The sequence below is a fragment of the Zalophus californianus genome, chromosome 13 (assembly GCF_009762305.2).
Source record: "Zalophus californianus isolate mZalCal1 chromosome 13, mZalCal1.pri.v2, whole genome shotgun sequence".
In the NCBI taxonomy this organism is placed as follows: domain Eukaryota; kingdom Metazoa; phylum Chordata; class Mammalia; order Carnivora; family Otariidae; genus Zalophus; species Zalophus californianus.
Window position 1 is genome coordinate 14,182,064 of NC_045607.1, and position 15,084 is coordinate 14,197,147.

General features: G+C 46.7%; 1 protein-coding gene across 1 annotated transcript in view; it reads left to right on the top strand.

Annotated features, from left to right (window-relative positions):
- Positions 1-15,084, top strand: part of CDK5RAP2 (CDK5 regulatory subunit associated protein 2) — a 176,367-nt gene that overhangs the window by 109,065 nt on the left and 52,218 nt on the right. Inside the window, 2 exon segments of the mRNA XM_035723765.1 lie at positions 6,427-6,859; positions 12,016-12,247. Coding sequence (XP_035579658.1) covers positions 6,427-6,859; positions 12,016-12,247 — 665 coding nt within the window.

The window sequence follows — 15,084 nt, forward strand, 5'->3', positions numbered from 1 at the left end:
AGAGAGAATGTGTATTCCGTTTCTTTGGGATGGAATTGTTCTGAATATGTCTGTAAAGTCCATTTGGTCCAGTGTTGTCATTTAAAGTCTTTATTTCCTTGTTGATCTTTTGCTTAGATGATCTGTCCATTTCAGTCAGGGGGGTGTTAAAGTCCCCCACTATTATTGTATTGCTGTCAATGTGTTTTCTTCGCTTTTGTTATTAATTGCCTTATATAATTGGCTGCTCCCATGGTTCGGGGCATAGATATTTTACAATTGTTAGATCTTCTTGTTGGATAGACCCTTTAAGTAGGATATAGTGTCCTTCGTCATCTCTTATTACAGTCTTTGTTTTAAAATCTAATTTGTCTGATATAAGGATTGCCACCCCAGCTTTCTTTTGGTGGTCCATTAGCATGGTAAATGGTTTTGCACCCCCTCACTTTCAATCTGGGGGTGTCTTTGGGTCTAAAATGAGTCTCTTTGCAGACAGCATATGGATGGGGTCTTGTTTTTGAATCCAATCTGATAGCCTGTGTCTTTTGATTGGGGCATTTATCCCATTTACATTCAGGGTAACTACTGAAAGATTGAATTTAGTGCCATTGTATTGCCCGTAAGGTGACTGTTCCTGTATATTGTCTGTGTTCCTTTCTGATCTATGCTGCTTTTAGGCTCTCTTTTTGCTTAGAGGATCTCTTTCAATATTTCTTGTAGGGCTGGTTTTGTGTTTGCAAATTCCTTTAGTTTTTGTTTGTTCTGGAAGCTTTTTATCTCTCCTTCTATTTTCAATGATATCCTAGCTGGATATAGTATTCTTGCCTGCATATTTTTCTCGTTTAGTGCTCTGAAGATACCATGCCAGTCCTTTCTGGCCTGCCAGGTCTCTGCAGATAGGTCTGTTGCCAATCTGATGTTTCTACCATTGTAGGTTACATATCTCTTCTCCCGAGCTCTTTCAGGATTTTCTCTTTGTCCTCTGAGACTCGTAAGTTTTACTATTAGATGTCGGGGTGTTGACCTATTATTATTGATTTTGAGAGGGGTTCTCTGTGCCTCCTGGATTTTGATACCTGTTTCCTTCCCCACATTAGGGAAGTTCTCTGCTATTATTTGCTCCAATATACCTTCTGCCCCTCTCTCTCTTTCTTCTTCTTGTGGGATCCCAATTATTCTAATGTTGTTTCATCTTATCGTATCGCTTATCTCTCGAATTCTGCCCTCGTGATCCTGTAGTTGTTTATCTCTCTTTTCTCAGCCTCTTTATTTTCCATCATTTGGTCTTCTATATCGCTGATTCTCTCTTCTGCCTTATTTATCCTAGCAGTTAGTGCCCCCATTTTGATTGCACCTCATAAATAGCCTTTTTGATTTCGACTTGGTTAGATTTTAGTTCTTTTATTCCTCCAGAAAGGGGTTTCTCTAATAACTTCCACACTTTTTCAAGCCCAGCTAGTATCTTTAAAGTCATGATTCTGAACTCTAGGTCCGACATCGTACTAATGTCCGTATTGAGTAGGTCCCTGGCAGATGGTACTACCTCTTGTTCTTTTTGCTGAGGTGATTTTTTTCGTCTTGTCATTTTGTCCAGAGGAGAATAGATGAATGAGACAACAGAATGCTGACAGGTTAACAACGTCTCCAGCAAATATACTCCATGCAAATCAGAAAAGACCTGAAACCAGGGGACAAGAAAGGGAAAGAAAGAAGAGAAGAAAAAAGGGAAAAGAAAAAGATAAAAACAAACAAAAACAGAACAAAACAAAAAAAACCAGAATATGATCAAATATGATCAGGCTAGTGCATAGACCAGTGCCACACACTAGCTTTTGGGCATATTTTGGTCTGTTAGAAGAAAGTGCCTGCTAAAATTTTAAAGGAAGTTAGATATGTACAAAATAAGGGTTGTTACAATGAAGGGATGGAAGAGGACTGTAAAGATGAAAATTATAAAAGATTTTATAAAAGGAATTGATAAGATAAGTTGTTTTTTCAAAAGAAAGATGAAGATTAAAAAGAAAAAAAAAGAAAAAAAAGAAAAAAGGGAGAGAATGTGATCAGGCAGGAGAAGAGAACAAAGCCATACACTAGTGATTTAGGGTATATTTTGATCTGTTAGAAAAAATTGTATCTGAAAATTTTAAAGAGAGAACAACTTATATATATATATATGCCAAAAATAAGGGTAACTACTCTGAAGGGATAAAAATATGACTCTAAAAATGAAAAATTAAAAATGTTGTTTTTTAAAAGAAGGGATTGATAAGATGTTGTTTGAAAAAGGGGAAAAGAAAAATTAAAAATAAAACAGTTAAAAAAATTAACTTTGATGAACTAATGAATCATGGTAAAACCATGAATTCTATGTGCAGTATTCCCCTAGCGCTGGAGTTCTCCCATTCTCCTTGATCGGTAAACTTGGTCTGGGCTTGCTGGCTGTTCGTGCTGATCTTCTGGGGGAGGGGCCTGTTGCCGTGGTTCCCAAATGTCTTTGCCGGAGGCGGAATTGCCCCGCCCTTGTCGGTCCGGGCTAAGCAAGCTGCTCGGGTTTGCTCTCAGGAGCTTTTGTTCCCTGCAAGCCCTCGGTACAGCTTTGGAGGACCAGGGTGAAAATGGTGGCCTCCCAATCTCCGCCCGGAGGAGCCGAGAACTCGGGGACCCGCTCCTCAGTGCGCCCCCAGAGAAAAGCAGTCACTCCCGTCTCCCCGGTCTCCGGCCGCACTCCGTGCTCACCCGGCCTGTGACCGAGCGTTTCTCTCTCTGGCACCCGACCCCGTGTGGAGTCTCCAAACCCAGCAGATCCCTGCGGTGCGCTCCCGCGCCGCTCCTCCCAGGGGAGGAAGGGGAGTCTCCCCAGCTCTGCCGCTTGTTGAGTCCCTGCTGGAGGAGCAGTGACCCGACTGGGCCGCCGATCACAGTTTATGGCAACCCCGAGCTGAGAGCCCGCGCCTTGGCTCCGTCTCTGCAGCCGGCTTCCCTGCTCTGATACCTGGGAGCTCTGCTGCACTCAGGCATCCCCGGTCTTTCTGTGACCCCGAGGGTCCTGAGACCACACTGTTACAGGAGGATTCCACCCCCCGCTTAGCCACTGGAGCGACGTCCCTCAGCGGAGCCGACTTCGAAAAGGTCCGATTTTGTGCTCCGCGGCTCTATCACTTGCCAGAAGCGGCCGACGGAGGCCCCCTCCCCCGCCGTCTATCCTCCCGAATATCACCTCGGATTTACTTCTCCGCACATCCAACCTTCCGGAAGGTGGTCGCTTTTCTGTTCAGAGTGTTGTTACTATTCTTATCTTTGATCTCCTGTTGAGTTCGTAGGTGTTCAGAATGGTTTGATCCCTATTCAGCTGAATTTCTGAGACCAGACGAAATCCAGGTCTCCTCCTCCTCCGCCATCTTGCTCCGCCCCCCCCATAGTGTTCTTTTTAATAAAACTTAGATCAGATCCGTTCCATGCTTAAAACCTTCCAGCAGATTTCCATTGCTCTTATAGTAAGATCAGAGCTTCTTGACCTGGCGCCTGCCTCTTTCTCTGTCCTTACCACCTACCCCTCCTGTTCACCGAGCTCTGCTCTGCTCCCCAACATCTAGGCTGGTTCTCACCTCAAGGCCTTTGCACTAGCCGTTCGCTCTACCTGGAATGCTCTTTTCCTAGGTCTGTATGTGACTGGTGGTGTCTCGGCTAGACATCAGCTCTGTAGAGAGGACTTTGCTGACCACTAACGGGAAATCCTGCTTCTACACGTGGTGTCAGGACTTCCTCCCTCCTTCCCTCCCATAATTCATAGTACTTATCATTGCTGTACATTGTTTTATTTTGTTATCAATGTTTGCATGAACATCTGTCTGTCTTCTCAATGAAATATGAGCCCCATGATTCCCTTGCACCATGCATGCCCACTGCCTAACGTGGCAGATGGCAGGTGCTCAATAAATATTTAAGTGTCAGTGGAGACAATTAGAAGCCCAACATCACAGCAGAAGGTGACAGTGGAAAACTGGAGAGTGTAGTGATCCTTTGGAGTCAGAAAGATCTGGGTTCCAGTCTTTGTTCTGCAGCTTTGCTAGAGGATCTTGAATCTTTATGAGCCTGTTTCTTCAACTGTAAAATGGGGTTAGCTTTGACCCCATCTCCTAGTCATACAGCGAGGCCTGAGTGTCGTTGGTGTACTTAAAGGACCTGACGCATGGCAAGTGCTTCACAAATGTCAGTTCCTCTCCCCTTACACCTCTCTGTGGCAAAGATCCTCTGGAAGGTTATATAAACAATGTTCAGGCCTTTGACAAGACCCTCGACTGAACCATTAAAAAGGTCCTGATCATGGCAATGGATTAATGAATCTGCTGTTCAGATTTCTAGCAAAATAACACTTGAAATGTTTTATTTAACAGCACCCCCACTTTAGTATATTCTAATGGCCTCTTTCACCACCTTTTAGTACCCATTTGTAAAGTCTTTTTCCCAGGTTTTATTGTGTGTTGTTTGGTAGTGAGTAACAGTCTTCCTTGGGCTAGCTGAATAGCAATTGTCATTATTTTTAATCTATATTAAGGGAAGGAGAGGAAAGGAAAATTTAGTTTAACATGCTTAAAGTGCCAGAAATATTTTTAAAGTCTGGGTTTACTAAATTTTAAGATCGTGTGTGTAGTCTAAATGGTTCGTATTAGAAGTGAAAAATGTACCATACGTTCTAATTTTGTTTTTTAAACTTTTATTTTTTACCCTCCTTCAGTGTGCTGTAGCTGTGTGATCTGAATGGAGTTGACTGCCCCAGAGCTAGATGATCGGAACCCAGGGGGAGTAGGACCTTCCCCTCGCTCCTGGAGGGCTCTGTGGGGGAGGTGGAAGCAGGCCTCACGTCACTTGTCACGTGTAGTGGTAGCTGAGATACGGGGCAGGGACCATCAGGGTGCGCTCAGGGAGTCGGTCTGAGGAGGCTGGTCTGGGCGGAAGGCAGGCGGGAGGAATGGCAGAGGGAAGAGAAAGTGCGCAGCACGGAGGCGGGCCCCTTCTGTCCCCTGTCACCGCGGACCGCCACGACCTCAGCCCGGCATGGATGTCAGCAGCAGCTCTCCGTAGGCCTCTCCCTCTGTCCTGGCCCGCTCTGGTCCCCTTTTTCCTTAATTTCCTGTCTCAGTTTCCTAGTTTCTTTCTTCTTTCTAAATGAGTCCCTCTCCTTTATTTTTTAGGTGATTTACACATACTTATGTTAAAATCTTCAGGTTGCCTTATTAATTTTTCTTAAGTGTGAACTCTGATTCGTTGGATTGTGGCCTGTCTGTCGTACTAGTGGATTGTGTGTGCAGTTTGGTTTGCGGGTGTGGACAGTCCTGCTCTGTCCCCCGCGCTCCTTCCTCCTCCTGTGGGGGTGCTGCCGGTGCCTCTGGTTCGTGAGATTTCCCTGGTTTTCTCCACTGTGGGAGTTAAATTTCTGCCCCTAGTGCTTTCTGCAAATGCCCCCTTTTTCCTGACTGTGGGTCTCCTCCTCTGTTTCTGACCTTTGGATAAATCTTACCTTGATTTCTGTAGTGGCCTATAGTGCACCTTATGGTATTTTGCTGTCACTTATATGTTTTTAGAGCAGAGCGGGAGGGGCTCCTGTGTGTGCTCGCATGGTGTGTAAACTGGTCCCCATCTCCCGCTGCCTGGCTGGAGGCTGCAGGGAGCTCTGGGAAAGCCCCAAGGCAGGGGTGAGAGGCAGGGCGTACTGTAGGTGGGACTGTCTGTGTCTCCGGGTGCCGTCACACAGTGTGCAAGCAGCTGTAGCTGGGGTCTGCGGGAGCCTAGGGCACATGGCCAGGGTCCGAAAGTGTCTGCTACCTGTACGCTGTCTTGTTTCATCTTCATTGCTGTCCTGTGAAGGAGACTTACCTTACTTCCAAAGCATCTCCAAGTTAGAATCCAAAGCCATTTTTGTGTGATTTCAAAGCCACTATTTCTGTTCTGAGTAGTTTGCAGTATCCCTTCATTTAGTACCTATATACTGAGCACTGACTGTGCACAGTGATGGGCCAGGTCACTCATGGGTCCATCAGGTTGACCAGTCCTCCCAAGCCATACTCACCCCTGGATGTAGGAATGGGGCCAGTGGGTGGGTGGACCTTGTAATTGTCAAGAATACTTGATGACCCTGTTTGCTCCTTTCTAGGCCCAGCCTGCATCCTTACAGCATGTGGCCCCCTCACTTGCTGTGTACTTGTGTCAAATTGATTCTCCTCTTCTTATCCATGAGTTAGACATGGCAGTACCCACCATGTGTGGTTGTCATGAGGTGACATGGGATAAAATCCTTGGTGGTAGATCCTGGCATATGGCAGGTGGTCCGTGTGCTTAGTTTAAACAGACTTTGGGCCAGTCAGTGGAGAAAACGTGGGAAACCGGGTAGGGCATGAGGCTATAGCAGAAAACCTAGTTCTTCCACTTCCTTCCCTTTTGGAAAAACAGGCCAGACCTTCTGAAAGTGCTACGTGAACTACTTCTGGAACGAATGTGCTTGGCAGAGCCGGGAGTGTCTGCAGAACACCTTGATGGTAAAACTGAGAAGTCCCTTAAGCAAATGGCTATTCAGCTAAGAGGTGAACTCGGACATTTCACCCAAGTCAACTCATTGCCCAAGTCCCACGATGAACGGAAGTCGCCTCGGACAGCCCAGCTAGGAAGGATGGGTGAAGTGTCCAAGCAGGAGCTGAGAGATGCCTCCGTGCAGACTGTGGCCGCGGAGGGTGACTCGCTCAAATTCCAACATGAGGGCAAGAGAGAGGCTTGGGAAGAGAAGCCACCAGATGCCGTGTTTCACACTGAGGGTCAGCCGGAGAACTCGCGCATGGCACCAGGGAGGCAGGCCACTGCCCTTTCCTTCCCCAACGGGACTGATAAAGTAAGCTTTTTTATTATTTATTTGTTTTCTTATTTTATACCAATGAAAGGCTTAAAAACTCAACTCTGCTCTCATTGCTTTTTTTGATGTATATAAAATCTGGTGTCTCCCCCTGCCTGCACTTAGTCTGGCCTCTACCTAGAGGTATGTGTCCGTCTTAACCTTCCCCCTAGCCCAGTCTTATTTGTCTATACGTCATGATATTTATGCAGTTTCCTTATAGAGTCATATTTATACATCTGTGTGTAGCTTTTTCTTTCATGCTGTGTATCAGGAACATCTTGCCTTGTAACGGCTCTGTAAGATTCCGTTGTGGGAAATGTGCCAAAATTTGTATGATTTTCACCTACTGGTGGATATTTACGTTTGCAGATTGCAGTGAAATTGTGATAACTTGACTTTAGGAGGAGGGCCAAGAACCTAGGTTTTATCTTGTGCAGACTCTGTGTGGTGGAGAGCTTCTGTTCTGTGGGCTTCATCTACATTCTCTTATCCTGCGACACCCGTCAGAGATGAGGAAGCCTGATTTTGAATGCCCACAGTTAGCCAGCAGTTACAGGGCTGCAGCCATACCCTTTGCCAGGCTAGCCCCAGCTCCTGCTGGCCCAGAGTGGTAGGGTCCAGTTTTGGTGGGGGAATGCATTTTGCTTCAGTCAAGGTGCTGTCTCTGTGCTTCACCTCAAATACCATCGAATATGCCACATTATTAAAAGCCAGACTCTCTTGGCAGTATTTGATTGGACCTTTTACTAAAATCCTCATGGGCAGAGGGGTTGGAGTTGATGATCCCCAAAGCAGGGAAATGTCAGTGTTCTGGTGGAGAAGTAGGTCATGTTTCTAATAGAGCTCCAGTGATGGCTGTTGGTGTTCTTGTTTCTGATGGGTGTTTTGTATCTGAGAAATCAGCTGTACACACTGCTTCATGGCATCAGAATGGAGAATTAAGTTTATTTTCTGACCACTAAATTACTGCTTTTGTGCATACCAAAGGGAGTTAGATATATCATTAGCAAAATTGCTTTTGATTGTTTTAAATTATGCACCAAAACTGTAATTTCTAGAAAAGGGTTTTCTAAAGATACTGGTAAAGACAAAAAAAAAAAAAAAAAGACACTGCCATTATATTAATGGTACTCCAGATGTAAATTTGTGCAGTTTGGCTGGAATAGAAATGGTCTCATCTGCCCCAGCTCTATTAGTTTGTACCTGTGTATTAGGAAGATGTGTTTTTTCCCCCAGTTTGTGTGGGAGATAGCCTCCTTTGTGCAGGAAAATTGCATAATCGAATGAACTCATTAATTTCCCCAAATATATTTAAAAAAATTTTTTTTTTAGTTTAGAATTATTCTTCTTGTGTCTTTAAAAGGAAGGGCACTGTGTTTAATTTTTTAGCATCTGCTCTTTGTGCCAGGATTGTGTTAGATATTCTGTATCTGTATCATCACATTTAATCTTCTCAAGCGTATAAGCTAGGTAGGTATTCCCTACATTTTACATATGAAGAAATATAGCCTCTGAAAGGCTCAGAAAATGGTCCAGAGTGAGTCAGCTGTTAAGAGGAGTAGTAGGAATATAGACCAAAGTCCAGTTTTAGAGGCAGACAGGGGTATACTTTTTTTTTTTTTTTTTGAAGTAAGCTCCACGCCCAATGTGGGGCTTGAACCCATGACCTTGAGATCAAAACCTGAGCTGAGATCAAGATGTTGGTTGCTTAACTGACTGCACCACCCAGGTGCCCAAGACAGGGATTTTCAAAACCTACCTTTCTCAGGAAGGGAGGAGCCCTTGGTGAGGGGTACTATCACAGATATGCCTTGATAGCTTCAGGCCTGGCCGCTTACCTTTCTCGGTGGCTCAAGTGGGATCAGTGTGACCTGGAACTGGAGGCTGGCTCAGTGGTGACATGAGGAGATGTGTGGCAGGTGTCTGCTGGTGCCTTGTGCATGGTTGTGTAGGTGCATGTCAGGATCGGTGTGTGTGCATTCCTGTCCCCCTTGCACCCCCAAGTGAGGCGTTCCATTATGACATCTTTAATAAGGTGGTAGGTGGGACTGTGCGCAGTGTCCATAAGGTAGCATTTTGTGTGGTGTTATTTTAGAACCCGCATTAGGTTGACTGACGGCAGTCTTCCAGCCTGAAATTGGCTTCGGCATTTGTGCACTTGCAGATATCTTTTCTCCTGCCATATGACACACAGATTTGGATCCAAGAATAAAGATCGGTGGAGACCGAAGACCAAGCAAATGACTGTTATTTTGCAGTCCTCTTTGATGAAGCATTCCTCCCCCCCCCCCCCCGCGCAACTGTCACTGGTTCCCTTCACCACCTCAAACTGTCCTTGGCCATGAACCTGCTCTCTGCCCTGGAATTTCGGGGTGGAGTGTCTCAACTTTCCTTAACTGAGCAACAGAGGCTGGAGTGCTGTTGTGAGGTCCGGCTGTCTAACCTTGTATGACATTGGGCTGGTTGTTGGAAGTCTCAGTTCTTTGTCTGAAAAATAGGCCTGGTAACTTCTATTATCCTGTGAGCTCTGGAAATGCAGAGCTTACTGGAGGATTGTGGGATAGCATGCTTGAAAGCATTTTACACCCTAGAATGTGCAGGCAGGGCTCCTTCCTCCCTTTTCCTGCTTGAGAGACCTTGCTGATTTCGTCATTCCCAGGGTCCCAGGTATTTCCTGTTTTCTTTTCAGGTTCCTTCTCTTCCACTTAAGAAATTAAAAAGAATAATAGCCTCATTGAGGTATAATACACATATCATACAGTTTATCCATTTAAAGAATATAGTGCAGTGGTTTGTTTTGTTTTGTTTTTGGTATATCCATAGAGTTGTAGAACCATTGCCATAATCAGTTTTAGAACATGCTTAATTATCCAAAAAGAAACCCTGACCCATTGGCAGTCATTTCCTATTTCCCCCATCTGTCCTAGCTGTAGGCAACCACTGATCTACTTTCTGTCTTTATATATTTGCCTATTCTGGATGTTTATATATATAAATGCAATCATATAACGTGTGATCTTTGGTGACCGTTTCTGCTTAGTGTAGTAGGGTTTTCGAGGTGCATTCCTGCTGTAGTCTGTAGCAGCAGTTCATTTCTTTTTATTGTCAAAACGATAGTCCATTGTATGGATGTAGCACATTTTATTTATCCATTCATCAGTCGATGGACATTTGGGCTGTTTCTACTTTTTAGCTATTATGAATAACGTTGCTATGAACATTCATGCACAAGTCTTTGCGTGGACATGTGTTTTCGCATCTCCTGGGTAAACACCGAGGAGTGGAATTGCAGAGCCATATGGGAACTCTATGTTTAACCTTTTGAAGAACCCCTGGGCTGTTTTATACAGTAGCTGCTCCTAGTTTACATTTTCACCAGAGGCACAAAGATTCCAGTTTCTCCACAGCCTTGCTGACACTTGTTATTATTTTGATCATAAGCTGTCCTAATGAGTTGGGAGTGGCAATATTTCATTGTGATTTGATTTACATTTCCCTGATGACTAATGACACTGAGCATCTTTTCATGTGTTTATTGGCCATATATAGGTCTCCTTTTGAGAAGTGTCTTTCACACCCTTTGCCCATCTTTTAATTGAGTCAATGTTTGTGTTTTTTATTGTTGAATTGTAATAGCTCTTTATATATTCTAGATTTGGTGCCTCTTTCCAACTTTTGAATATATTTAAAATTCTCCCCACTTGAAAGGCACCCCCATCTGGCCTCTTAAGTTATTGTTTGTATGTTCATTCCACAAATAGTTGTTGAGTACCTACTATGTTCTTGTGCTGGAAGCTGTGGATAGAGTATGACCAAGAAATGCAGAGTTCCTGAACCCTGGAGCTTATAGGCCAGTGTGGAAGGTAGACAGGGAACAAATAATTGCACAGGCATTTAATTATGATGGTACTAATGTTCTCCCTAAAGAATTGTAGGGGGCGGTGAGTGTCCTTAACAGGGCGGCCTGATCTGGTCTTGTAAATCAAGGCCCATTCTCCCGAGGAAGACACATATGAGTGGAGTCCTGATTAATGTATTGGGGTTACGAAAGAGGTGGGGGTGAGCAAGAAAGCGTGTTGTAGGCAGAAGAGACAGTGTATGCCTAGGCCCTGGGGTGGAAGGAACACAGGCATTTGAGGAACCGATAGAAGGTGAGTGTGTGGGAATAGGGGAGGTGGCAGAGGGGCAGTGACTCGGGCTGCAGGTCATGTACAGCATGGCGGCTGTGGTAGGGATTTTGACCTTGGTCAAAGAGACGGGGAAGTGTTCCAGTAGTTGTAAACAGAGGTGAGGAATGTTAAGTTTGCCTTTTCTGCTGCAGTATGGAGAGTGGACTAGAAAGGGCAGGAAGGGGGGGGAGGGCGCTCAGGAGGTGGCTGCCATGGCTAGATGAGTGCCAGCCACGGCTTGGGGTTGGATGGAGGCAGTGGGGGGTGGGGAGAGTACAAAGAGCTCAGCTGGAATTAATGGAGCCTGGCGAGTGGCAAGAGTGGGTGATGAGTGTAAAGAGCAGTTCGATAGACTTGCAGGCTTGGGTTGTGCAGTGAGGGGATGGTGGTGTGATTCACCAAGACGGAGGGTGTTGAAGCGGCGTAGCTTTGGGGTGGGGACTTGGGTGGTGGATGGAAGGAGCTAAGTGCTGGGCTGGCTTCAGAGTACTGGAAGCCAGTGGAAATTAAGATGTTGAGGGTAGGCAGGTCGGAGCTCTGAGCCTGGGAGATGGCCACTGGCTTAGTGACTCGGTAGCCACGGAGAACTTTAGTCGGGGGTGGTTCTTGTGGACTAGCAGATTGGTTTAGACTAAGGAGCGGGTTGGAGGGGTGGGAATGAGGAAATAGATAGGGAGCAAGAAGATGTTATTTAGAAAGATTGTGGTGGAGAAAGGACTGCCATATATTGAGCATCTGGATGTCCACAGAGACAGTGGGCCAGGGCCAAGAGGGTGTCGAGGAGGAAGAGCTTGGCACTTGCCAGTCAGAGGAGGGACCTGCCAAGACACAAATTCTGTAGACTGGGAGATAAACATAGATGCCATTCTAGGAACCAGAAGTCTGGACAGCCGGTTTGAATCCTGTTTTACAAGGTTGGCATGAGAATGTTGCCTCTGTGACCAGAGAAAGTGCATTCATTGTCCTGTGCGTGTGTCTCTTCAGGAAGCTAAGAAGTCCCGCTTGCCCATCCTGATAAAGCCGTCCCGGTCATTAGGAAATGTGTATCGGCTCCCTGTCACCCAGGAGATGGTGGCCCAGCTGCAGGGCCAAATCTTGGAGCTGCAGGGGGAGCTGAAGGAGTTTAAAATCCGCAATAAGCAACTTCACCAAAAGTTAATTCTGGCTGAAGCAATGATGGAGGGGAGGCCAGCGCCAGACAAAACGGTACAGAAAGGTAAGCACTGAGAAAAATGTATTCTCCGTGAGCGAGATGAACGACCTGATAGAGCTGCTTGAAATGTCAACCTTGTTGTTTAGAACTGCAGTAAGTTTGAGTATAAATTTTATGAATTACAGTGATTAATCTTGACTCTTGACAAATACACAATCAAAGGAACACAATAAGGAAAATGAATCTATTGTTTTTATTTTATCCTGGAGTGTGGATAAAGGGAACTTGTAAGTGCTCGCAGGTCTTGTGAGGTCACCGCTCCCTTCACTTGGTATGGTCTGCAGCTACCCCGGCTGTGGGATGACTTGAATCTGGGTGGGTTTTTTTGGCTTTGTCTGTGGAAGCCTCAGGCGTGTGGTATCATGTATATAAGTGAGAACCCTCTTGGTGGGGTTTTCTAGAATGTCCAGGCTATATTACTTTGGCTTCCTCAGGGCTAATTCCAAACCCTATCACAGAGCAGTGTAGGTGAGTACACAGGTAGTGTTGGACCTCGTTTTCAGAGGGTTCATGAGTCCACAGAAGTACACATGTTGACTTCTGATTTTGAACTTCTGCTGCAAGCATGTGGCAGCAACAGATAATACCAAGAACAACAGCAGCAATCTTTTATTTATCTATTCAAAAAGTATTGATGAAACCCTGCTGTGTGCTAGGCCCTGGGGACGTAGTGAATAAAACAGATGATCTAAGTCTGTGTCTAGCTTCCTGTTGTGGGGAGAAAGATAGTACGCCAATGAGCAGGGATAGCGTGCGAGAGACAGCAGGTGCTGGGGAGGAAGGGAAAGCAGGGCTGAGGGCATGGGCAATGTGGAGCGGGGTAGAGTGTGCTGCCATCCGCGGGATCCTAGAGCCTCCCTGGGGAGGTGACATCTGAACACAAACCTCGAGGAGAGGGGGGAACGGTCAGCTTGGAAAGTGCGTTTTTGGCAGCAGGAACAAGGGCAAAGGCCCTGATGTTGCTTTGAATTTGGGATGTTGGATGACTAGGAAGGAGGCCAATTATGTGGCCGGAGTAGAGTGGGGAAGAGGAGGCTGGAAGGAGGTCAGGGAGGTGGCACATCAGGTGGGCCCGCAGAGGCCGTTCTCAGGCTTTGTCTTTCACTCAGGTAAGACCGGAAATGGAGGGTTTGGAGCAGCAGAGTGATGTGATCTCACTTCAGCTTGAAAGCAGGGATGGGCAAGCTACGGCCCGTGGGCCAAGCTCGATGGCCGTTTTTAGGTTTTCTTGGAGCACTGTGCCACTCACTGATTTGCACGTTGCCTGGGATGCTTTGGCACGGGGATTGTGGAGTTGAGTAGGTGTGATAGAGGCCCTGTGGCTGGCAGAGCCGGAAACGTTCTGTGTTTGGCTCTTGCAGAGATGTAGGCCGACCTGTGCTTGAAAAGATCATTGTAACATGAACCATCAGGGTGATGGAGCTGTCCTGCCCTGAGGTGGGAGAGGCAGAGACCAGCAGCCGGTGTCTGGTTTGGGACTCCTTGAGACGCCTGTTGACCAGCCCCATGGCGGTGCCAGGTCGGCAGCGGGAGATACAGGGCCGTCAGTTTAGCAAATGTCAACATATTGCTGGTATTTGAAGCTCTGAGACTTGGCGACACAGGGAACAGACCCAGGCACCGAGACTGGCACTCTCCAGTGAGTAGGGGTTGGAAGGAAAAGGAGCAGCCAGGGAGGCAGGGACGGAGCCACGAGAGGATGATATCAGAAGCTGAGTAAAGAGCAGGTTCGCTGTATCCAATATTGTGAGTCAGTAAGGCAAGGCCTGAGGATCGGCCTTGGGGTTTAGTGACGGGGAGTCATCACGGGTGACCTGGAGGGAGCTGTCACCCTGGTGCGGCTGACGCCCGCCTGGCACAGGTTCCAGAGAGCCGGTGCGGGAGAGGAACTGAGATGCCAAGAATAGACAGCTCTGAGGAATTTTACCGTAAAGCGGGGCGGAGACACAGGGCAGTTAGCCATGCTGTCGGCAAGGCTCAGGGGACTCGGAATTGGGACCTCGGGTGACTGCAGCAAGGCGGGTAGTCGCTGGAGGTCTGGCAGCATGAGCCGCAGAGCTGGAGTATTTAGGAAAGAGAGCATGACCTGGAGGTGTCAGCGGAGGGCGAAGGCACGTACACTCTTCTAGGTCTGGGATCACAGGGGATGTGAGAAAGATGGCCAGGGGCTGGACTCCACTCCAGGGGGACAGCCGCAGGAGAAGCAGTGCCGAGGGACAGCCCGGGGCCTTAGAATGAGGGGGCAAGGTGCATGTTCAGGGAGGACACTGAGCTTATTTGGGATTTTATTTTTTTTAAGATTTTATTTATTTATTTGTCAGAGATAGAGGGAGAGAACACAAGCGGGGGGATTGGCAGGCAGAGGGAGAAGCAGGCTCCTCGCTGAGCAAGGATCATGACCTGAGCTGAAGACAGATGCTTAACCGACTGAGCCACCCAAGCGTCCCCTTATTTGGGATTTTGCCATGGAAGAGTTGGCAATCTGGGGTGGGAGACTGTATCCGATGTGGAGATTTTCCAGGTGGCTCAGGGCTGGGAGGCGACTGGGAGTCTTGCTCTTCCTGTGTCATTAATAAGATGAGCTCCTGTTATTTTTTCAGCCTCACTGCTCACTTTAAGTACACGATCTAATGGAATCTTCTTAACAGTCCTTGAGGCAGGAACAGCAATCATCCCTGTCTGAGCAGGAGGAAGCACTTTCAGAGATAAAGTGACTTGGCTACGGTCACACTGTCACTAACTTCCGGAGCTAGATTCGAACCGGCCTGCCTGACTTCCCGGCCCGTGCCCTTTACTCGCCTCATAAAGCCTAGCATCTTGACACCCTCCATATGGATTTT